Here is a 9901-nt window from a genome sequence, read left to right on the forward strand (position 1 = left end):
AAATCCTGGTACAAAATTAACTCTCAATAAGTATTAGTTATTTTTAATTATTATAAAAAGTTAGAATTGATGTACATAAACTTATTGCCTTTTGGGTTAGTGAGCCTGTGTCCTAAGGTCCAGGCACATCTAGTATGTGGAGCATTATTTTTGCTCCCGGTTTCCCTGGGGACTTCTTTTTGGAGCTTACCAATCCTGAGAAATCATGAATTTGTTTCATCCCCTAGTAATGCTCTGGAGCCTTTAGGTTCCCCATCCATTACCAGCATAGGTAATATGCTGGTGATTTCAGAATAGTCCTCTTAGCTGTCTGGAATTTTTGAAACGGTACATAGTTTGGATTATCTTATAGTTTGCATAATCTTTTCTGTCGTGATTTTATTTATATTTCTTTCTCTTATTGTCTTAATTACATTGATAACTGATGAAACATTTACTTTGAATCTCGAATCCAGGACAGATAGAAGATTTTTTTTTCTGAAAGCTTGTGAACCATTGGAGATACAGGTGGTGAGTGCAATGGTCACTGGGCTTAGAATCAGAAGACTGGTTTCAAGACCCGACTTGGATGATCATTTGTTCTTTGTACTAAGACAAGTCACTTTAACTCTGTAAGCTTCAGTTTCCTCATCTTGTAAAATGGATATAATGCCACCTGTCCTTCTAGTTTAACAGGATTCCAAGAGAGAAAAAAAACTTTGTAAGTTTTAAAGCACCACACAAATGAAATGAATTCTTTTATGCTCTGGCAATAATTCTCGCCATCCTCTCCACCTGACTTTTTTTTTTTTTCTCTAAGATTTTCTATTTTAGAGCAGTTTTAGGTTCACAGCAAAATCGAGCAGAAAGTACATAGAAGCCCCCCGTACCCCTGGCTCCAACATGCACAGCCCTCCCCCCTGTTGACATCCCCCACCAGAGCGGGATCTTCGTTACAATCAGTTAACCTGTTTTGACACATCATTACGTCCAAAGTTCCCCAGTGGTTTTGACCTCTGTGAATCATCCTTCCTCTACCGTCTAAGCAGTATACGGGTGACTCTAATGTTTCAGAAAATTTATAACAGTCACTGCAGATTGAACTTAGTGGAAAACACACTTCCCCATCCTGCTTGGATTAGCAGGAGGATGGGGAACTAAGACTTCTGGAATCCATTTACTTCTTGATGCTAGAAAGACACCGTGACATAGAGCCTCTGTTATCCATAAAGTCCACTCTGATCCTGGGAAAAACGAGGTGATCTGGTCACCATCCTACACTTAATGCACTACATTGTGTGCAGACGTCAACCCTTCACCTTCTCTTGTTCAGGTCCATAATCTCAGGTCTTTCCGGACTTTTCCCACACATCCCATTAGCCAGCAGTTCCTCATTACTTTGCCTTGTCCTCACTGAGTGGACATTTTCCTTGAGCTGTGGAATCTGAAATTTAGCACAGGAATTTAATAAGGGCCAGGGATGTACATAGTACCATGGGAAGTTTAAAGTATGGTTTTCATGTTTTCAAAAAATCAGTGGGAAAAGACAGCAAAGGAACGGCGGGGGAGGGGGAATTCTATATCCTTATTTCCCACCTTAGCATTTTTCCCTATAGTTCATACATGTTATGTGCCAGGCAACATATGGGGTACTGGGAACAGTGTCAGTGGAACAGTGTCCAAGGGGTGGGCAGGGTGGAGCCGAGGTCTGCCCTAGAGTTGAAGAGAATTTCATCACTGACATTGTTCAGCCTTGCCAGCGTGTGTTGACAACAAAAAACAGATCCATTGAGTTGGTTTTATTATTGTTTAAATTGTCTTGAAAGAATTCACTCCCTTATTGTCTACCCCCATCCTTACAGTACTTTCTCAAATGCCACTCGACAGTGGCAAAAACAAGATGGAATTCCTTTCATCTTGGTGCTTACAGTCTGGGCAGTCTCTTCCTTCTTCCTGAGGCCTTTATAACTAGACAATTTCCTGAAAGCGTGGTGTTTCTGCCTCTGCAAGCTTAGGTGAATAACCACAGAAGGGGAATTGCAAATATTAACCAAGCGCACGTCTTCTTTCCCTTTATGCCTGTTGGCCACAGTGATGATTTTATGTTGAGTAACAGCATTGGGAAAGATTGGGGGAGAATTAGATTTCATCCAAGTCGATTTATAACTTTGAAAGTACAGTAATAAAAACAATAATAAGACATTTATTCTAGATGCCAGATACCTAGCTACTATTACCTAGGAAATTAACCAAGTCAGAGAAGGTAAGTAACAGTATACCTGTTCTGCTTTTGTAATAATTCCATTGTTCATTTTATGATTCATGTCTGAGCTCAATAATATTATAAAAATGTATCACTTTAGTATTTCTCAGGAAAATGCAGGTTAGCTTAATAGAGAATTTTTTGAATTTCTCCCTGTTTCTTCCCTTCTCTTTGTCTTTTTTTGGAGGAAGTATGATCGTCAATGTAGTTTTTCAAATATATTTATTGAGTGCCTAATATGTGCCTGGCATTGTCCACATCATGCCAAGACAACCAGCTAAAAATGAAACAATCCATCTGAGTAAACCTGGAACTCAGAGAGGTTAAGTGATTTGTCCAAGTTTGCACAGCAAGTTTTTGATGAAGCTCAATCTAGAGAAGCGTTTCTTTTAAAATTGGATTTTCATTTTCTTTGACTAATTAGTTAAAATAAAAGAGGTATTCCATAAATGAAAAGACAAATTAGAAACTTTTAAAAAGAACCCTTAGTAGCAAGAAAGCCATCCACCATGAGGCCAACTATGAAAGTCTTCGGTGGCTGGTGCAGTGCAGACATTGACAAGACTGAACCATGAATTGCAAGAAAACAGCAGTTTTGTGTGAACCGTTTTGGCCTCTCCACTCCAGTAAATCTCTGTGGCCACTTCTAATTACTTTATGAGTTTCCTTCCTCTTTTTCTCTCTAGTCCCTCAAGTCATTTAAAAGTCAACAAGTATTAAATATTAAGTATATTAAGTGCCAACTGATTTCCCTCAAATCCGAGCTAAGTATCATGAGGGATACAAAGTAACAGTTTATAATCCTGCAGGATGCTAACCTCAAATGAGATGGTAAACATGCAGGGATGTGTGTGTGTGTGTGTGTCTACGCCTGTGTGTGGTGGGTGAGGGAAGATACACTAAATTCAATACACCACAGCCTTGCTTGAATACTAGCCCAGATTGTGTCTACACCGTGGGCATGATCTATGTGTCTTGGACCAATTCTGGGCCTGGCTCTGATGGCAGCCAGATTCTCGTCTCTATAATTCCACCTGGGCAGGCCTCTTACGGGAAGGAGAAAGGACGTTCTATTGATGAAGAGGAAGAGAGCATGATCTAACTGTTCCGTGACTTTGTGCTAAGCTGAACTTTGCACTCCTCTCCAAACCAAGTTAGAGAGCATCATAATTAGAGAAAGGTTTAGCATGGGTTTATTACATCTTGGGAGACAGGCAACATTAGCTGTGGTCAGAAAGAGGGATTGTTACAAGGTAAACTGGTCAGAAGGACAAAGATGGCTTATCTGATCCTGACTGCAACCAAGGGGCAGTTATGAAATGAGGTGTTACAACTGCACCTCCTCATTTAACTGGTGGCGTTCCACTTGAATGCTTTCTTAAAAATCATCAGATGATGCTTTTTAATCAATTCAATTGGTTTTTTACAGTTTGGAGGCTTGTTACTATACAGCTTTTGGGAAAGCTACCCCACATTCTTAAAATATCTACATATAACACTCTGAGAAAAATCACTCACTCATGCCGCCGTCACAGATAAGTGACCAAAACTGTACGAATTAACATCAAGGCAAGCAATAGAGGTTTGAAGCGGGATCGCTGATTTTATTTGTTGCAATTCTGTGGCAGTTTGCCAAGATATTTTTAACAGGGAACTCTAGGATTTGCCAGAGCTGGAAACATCTGGGCTGATTCGATCATTTCACAGAGATGATAAATAGCCACAAAGATAGCAGGGAACACACCTAACTCAATAAAGGAATGAGCGTGAGGGAGAATAATGCCTCCAGGCTCGGGGATGGGTGGGGAGCCAGGTCCCGGGTTGCTGACTTGCTAACAGGCACGCTGGCCATCACACCACCGGTGAAAGTCACGTGTGAGAGTTGCGACACTAGGAATGACCTGCTGACCCACTGCTGAAGCAACTTGTACCCACACTGGGACTGTCTCTGGTGTGGCGGGCCTGGCACGTTGTCAGTGCCCAGATCTCTAAGCACATAAGCTCCACACGTATCATGCGTGAGGTCCTGTGCTCTTTGATACTTTAAATGAATGGGTTCTGGTTGGTGGACAGTGTCACACTTTAAGCCTTCATAATGTTTGTAGAGTGTTCTAAACAAACCGCATTTAGGTTACACTGTCCTCAGAAACTGAAAGTTTGTTTTGGAAGATGGTTTCTTAAAGGCTCTGGATATTTGAAGCAATGTTCAAGCTTGTGTTTAACTGAACATTTGCTAGCATAGAATCTAGCAAAATCAGAATGCCCGTTCATGTGTCTGGAGGTCAGGCCCGTGGCATAGAGCTTCGCCTACATTTTCTCATTGATTTTTTCCAACAGCCTTCTAAGGCACATGGTATTATTATGCATGTTTTGCAGATGAGATGGGCTAAGAAATGTTAACTTGCTCAAGCTCACACAGCGAGAAAGTGGCTGAGCCCTGATTTAAGCTCTGCCCACCTGACCCTGTGCTCAAAAAGCCACCATGAGCACACGACAGCATTGGCTCAACCATAGAAGCAGCCCAAGAAGAGAAATACCTAGGCAAAAACTTAATCAAAAAATGTATGGATAATATAAAAAAAAATTGTTCAAATTTTTATGGAGGGACATCAAAGATATAAACAAATGGAGAGAGACATACTGTGTTTCTGAATGAAAGACTCAACAGTGTGAAAATTATCCTTTTAAATTCAACTTAGTCTTTTAAAGATCCCAATGAGCATTTCATCTGGAAGAATAATTGTGCACAGATAGTCAGGGTAATTCTAAAAGAAGGAAAAAGAACAATTGTGTGTGGGGAGGTGGATTTGCAGGGAACATGCTCCAATAATTAAAACTGTGTACACCCAGAAACAAATAAGTATTACTGGCATAGAATAGAATATTCAAAACAGCCTCAAGTATATGTAAACATTTAATATATTATAAAAGTAGCAATTCATAGCAAGTAGATTATTCAGTAAATAGTCTTAAGACAACTGACTAACATTTGGAGGGAAAATTTAGAATTCGACCTCACACTTCAGATTAAAATAGACTCCGGATAAGTTTATATGTGAAAAAGAAAGAAAAAAAATCCAGAAAAAATTAAAGGTAAATATTATAACTGTAAGGTGAGGTCTCGTTGAAAAGCATGACACACAGTCAGAAACCATATCAGAAAAGGATAGACTTAACTACATTAAAAACTCAAATTTTTTATACTTCCAAAAACACAATATAAAATTAGGAGGAAAATGACAAATTGGGGGAAAGTACGTGTGATATGTATGATGAACAAAGAATTATTATTCTTAATACATAAATCAATAAAAAGATAATGTCCCATATGAGCAAAGAATATTAATAAGCAGTTTGGCAAAAGAAGAAATTAAAATTACCAATAGAGCTTTGAAAAAAACTTTAGTCTTCCTAGTAACAAAAAAAAGTAACCCAAGAATACGTTAAGGTAAATATTAGATTATTTTCACCTATTGACTTTACAAAAGCTGAAAATAATAATATCCAGTATTAGAATGTTGGGGAAAGGATATTTCCCGAAAGGAAAGTGTCAAGAGAAGGTAAATTTCTAGGGAAGGGGGGTAATTCGACAATGGGCTGGTCAAGCTTTAAAATTGCATACATTTTAACCTAGCAATTCCTCTTCTAGATATTTATGCAAAGGTAACAACTGGAAGCATGCAAAGATGCAGCAATTTTTATAATAAACAAAAATTATAAATTGGAAATAGCTTAAATGTTTAACAATAAGGATATGCCTAAAAATAATGTTCTTGGTATAGTGAGACAATGGTGTGCTGTATAGCCACTTAAAAAGATATGGTATATTTATTAGCCAGAAAAGAGGTCTATATATGAATGAGAGTGAGAAAAGCAGATTACAACACAATATGCATAATTCCATTTTTGTACAAAAAGAATATATATCATTATCACAGAAAAAAGTTTGGAAGAAAAAATACCAATATGTTAACTGTAGTGAGGTTGTTAGTATTTTTATTTGGCTTATTTGTATTTTGTATTTTTTAAACAATGAATATGGATTGGTTTTATAATAATTAACTTTAAAAATCACTTCTATTTTAACTGCTGGACACAGATTAGTGTTGTGGACAAAAGAGGGATTGTGCCCATTGCTGTACAGCCTTGTATTTTGGTCTGCTTAGAGTAGCTGAAATGTCAAGATAAGGCCACAAAAGGAAAACATGCACTTCAGAGACTTATGCTCCATAGAGATGAACTCCTGGATCTCAGAAATATTATCTTGCTACCACCCAATTTCCAAGAAAGGAAGCCTCCTTGCCCAGTTTAAGAGTTGTTCAGTGTGACTTATGAAACGGGTTGTTATGTTTGTTCTTCAGATAAAGAATGTCTTCATTTTCAGTCAGGTTTCCATTAAATAAGTTTTCCTACAGAAGTTGTCCTTTTGTCCATGTCTGCTTTCCCCTTTCTTTCCCATTGGTCATCCTTCCTGGTCACAGCTTCTTCCCCCTGTCTTCACAACACAGACACAGACACACAAACACACACACAATGTCTCCCCTCCTCTTTCTTGGATAAATCTAGCTAGCTAGCTAGCTAGCTCGCTCTCTATCATCTAGCTAGCTAGCTAGCTGGCTCTCTATCATCTAGCTAGCTAGCTAGCTGGCTCTCTATCATCTAGCTAGCTAGCTAGCTAGCTGGCTCTCTATCATCTAGCTAGCTAGCTAGCTAGCTGGCTCTCTATCATCTAGCTAGCTAGCTAGCTAGCTGGCTCTCTATCATCTAGCTAGCTAGCTAGCTCTCCATCACCTAGCTGGCTAGCTGGCTCTCTATCATCTAGCTGGCTAGCTGGCTCTCTATCATCTAGCTGGCTAGCTAGCTGTCTATCATCTATCAAGTTGTTTCAGAGACCTTCTGGAAACACCTGGTGTTTCACTGAGCAGGCGAGAACTGAAGTAGGAGTCAGAACAACATGGTCTATTGCAGCCTCTACGAGACTCTGAGCTAAGGAGACACCAGGCCCTGTTGATGATCATCATTCAGGCACTTCCTTGGAAACACAGGTCACTTCAAGTAGAGACATGCTAGAATTTGGGTGAAAGGACACAAAATTTTTAAAAAGTAGGTGGAGGCAGGGGAGGTCAAGTAGTCTGCTTTCCAGGAGACTTGGGTGGAGACATGGTCTCACTGGGAAAGAGCTACAGAGCCAGATCTGTGGCTGAGAGAGCCAAGTGAGAAACAAAAGCAGAAATTAGCCCACTAGCATGGTTATGTCCACACACCATGTCCATAATTTATTTCTACTCACACCTCAAGATGCCTGATGATCGAATTCTAAATGACACTGAGAAGGCACTTCCAGATCCTCTGTACATGGGGGGGAAATGGGCTTTTGAAAACACGCCAGGACCACAAACCCTTGAGAGAAAATAACATATCGAAATTTTTTTTTAAGGAAAAAGAAAGGCAGTTTGGCATCTATTCATAGAGAATGGGATTCGATTTCTTTAAAGGGGGAACCCTGGCTCCGTCTGGTTCTCTCCACATCAGCCCTGGGGAAGGATATTACAACTAGAGCTAGGGATTATTTCTTGGCTTTCCTAGATTTCCTCCTCAGGGTTCAGATATAAAATCCAAACTGAACTGACCTTTGTTTCAGAAATTGTAATCTGGACACCGTCGGCTCCCTGACTGCTTATGTTCTCCTGAGTCACCTCCATAGCCGAGTGACCAGCTCTCAGTAGCTTCTTGGAAATATACTATTGTTCTGTTTTTTGCAGTGACAATGAATCCTGAAACTGAATGGTGCTAATGTTTTCCAAGAGAAAGCAGCCCCGGAGGGAGCCTGCTGGGCCTGCCAGCAGAGGATGAAGAGGATCCGAATTTAATTAATTTCAAATCAACGTAAACACAAGAACCTTTTGCTGTTGCTTCCAGCGCCCACTCTTCCAACGCCCAGTGCATCACCTGTACTTGGAAGAATGCTCGATTGAGAAGTGCTAGGCAAAGGCGTGGCTGCTGAGGGTGGAGGAACCATAACATGCAGTCAGCGCTTATCAGTGGGTGTTCCCTCCGCTCAGCCAACCTCTAGATGACTGTACCATTACCCTGGCCACGCTCTCAAGTCCTTGTTACCTTTCTGCTTCATTCCTCAGGGTACAAATCAGGAAGCTGTCTATGGTTTCCTTCTGGGTCACCTTGCGACCTAGATAGCTTTGGATAATTTCCTCTCATGAGTTAAGTTCTCTGATAGGTCAATTACATTCAGTGGGAACTTTGCTCAAGGTGAGTTACGTCATGGAAAAGACAGCAAACAAAGCAAGTGTTTCAATGTGGACACCATCCCAGGGGGTGGGTAAGCTCATTTCCACCTGCCATGAGACACAGTGTGAGAGCCCACAGTCCTGAAGGGATGCTGTTTGGTGACATGTTGACCCTGAGTTGGCCAGGTGATGGAGGAGTGGAATTCTCAGTGAAAGAGCAACTGTTTTCCTTCTCGGAGAAAATCAGCTGCTTGTTCACATTTCCCCATGGCTCATCCCTGTCCTCACCACAACTCCCTTGCGTGTGATGTATGGATAGATGTGTGCAGCTGGGCCTCCTCTGCCACCTTCTGTGTCTCTGAGATCTTTAAGGTTGTTTGGAACAAACAGAACAGCAATAGGCTCTGTCTGTGCCCGAGGCAGGTACCCTTCCTCACACTCAGGATCTTTCCTGCCAGCCGGACCAGGGCTCGTATCCTCAACGCAGCTCCCAGGAGGCCACCACCGGTCATCAGAGATGACATTCTACGTGATATTTGTTGACATCCTCCTGCTAGAAGCAATGGTGCAAAATGCGGAAGGGCCTAGTTATCACTCCCACTCACGTAAAATCAATCTCCATTTAATCCTTAATTTTCCAATTCTGACCTTTAAAGCAATCTAGCAAATTAGGAGCCCTCAGCTCTTCCACGGCACCTGATGTTTTATTCCAGGAAAGAAACAAAGAATGAAAACTGTATCTTACTCCCCGCATATAAACTGAGGGGGGTTGAGGTTCACCAAATATTTGCTGCAGTTATTTGGGGTCTTGTGTTTGAAAGGCTGCCTTAATGCATAACGAAAACAGTCCTTTTTTTCAGAATCCCTTTAACCAGCACTTGCCTTCTGAACTATGCCCACAATTTTAAAGGCAGAGTTCCAAGCCAGGGAGGTCTTTCCACCGCAGTGAAAGATAGAACTATCTGGCTGTGTTTAACCACTGCTCTTATGCCATCCCGGGATTGCAAAGAGCTTTGGCAAAAGACAGTCTTCATGGTACAGAACCACAACAGATCTGTCTGTTGTATTCTCTTTAGCACATCCTAATATGGCATTTTTGTTTTCATTGCTATTTTGCATATTCACATTCAACTTGTGGTCCATAGTGACTCTCAAGATATTTATGCCAAAATTGCTACTTTCCAAATCATCATTTCTGGCTGTTTTGTTACTTTGTTTCTCATCCACATTTTGACTCTGTAAAGAGTCTCCTCTTTCTCTAGGTAGCTAAGATTTTTGCTTAACTTTTAGGCCTGTAAGCGTCATCCAATCCTATCAAATAATGGACTTTAGCGGTTCAGAGAAGGATAGGAGGTCTTGGAGTCTCACTTTGATGAAGTTATATTTTATGATATGGTAAATATATTCTCATTCA

The 9901-nt window shown here is 40.6% G+C and overlaps 1 protein-coding gene across 1 annotated transcript in view; it reads left to right on the plus strand.

Moving 5' to 3' along the window:
* TMEM154 (transmembrane protein 154) overlaps positions 1 to 9681 on the plus strand; it is a 43541-nt gene extending 33860 nt beyond the window's left edge. Inside the window, exon 7 of the mRNA XM_061191601.1 lies at positions 8005 to 9681. Coding sequence (XP_061047584.1) covers positions 8005 to 8020 — 16 coding nt within the window. The 3' untranslated portion in view covers positions 8021 to 9681. The remainder of the gene's footprint in view (positions 1 to 8004) is intronic.
* Positions 9682 to 9901: the final 220 nt, after the last annotated feature.

This window comes from Eubalaena glacialis, chromosome 5 (genome assembly GCF_028564815.1).
Source record: "Eubalaena glacialis isolate mEubGla1 chromosome 5, mEubGla1.1.hap2.+ XY, whole genome shotgun sequence".
Classification (NCBI taxonomy): Eukaryota; Metazoa; Chordata; class Mammalia; order Artiodactyla; family Balaenidae; genus Eubalaena; species Eubalaena glacialis.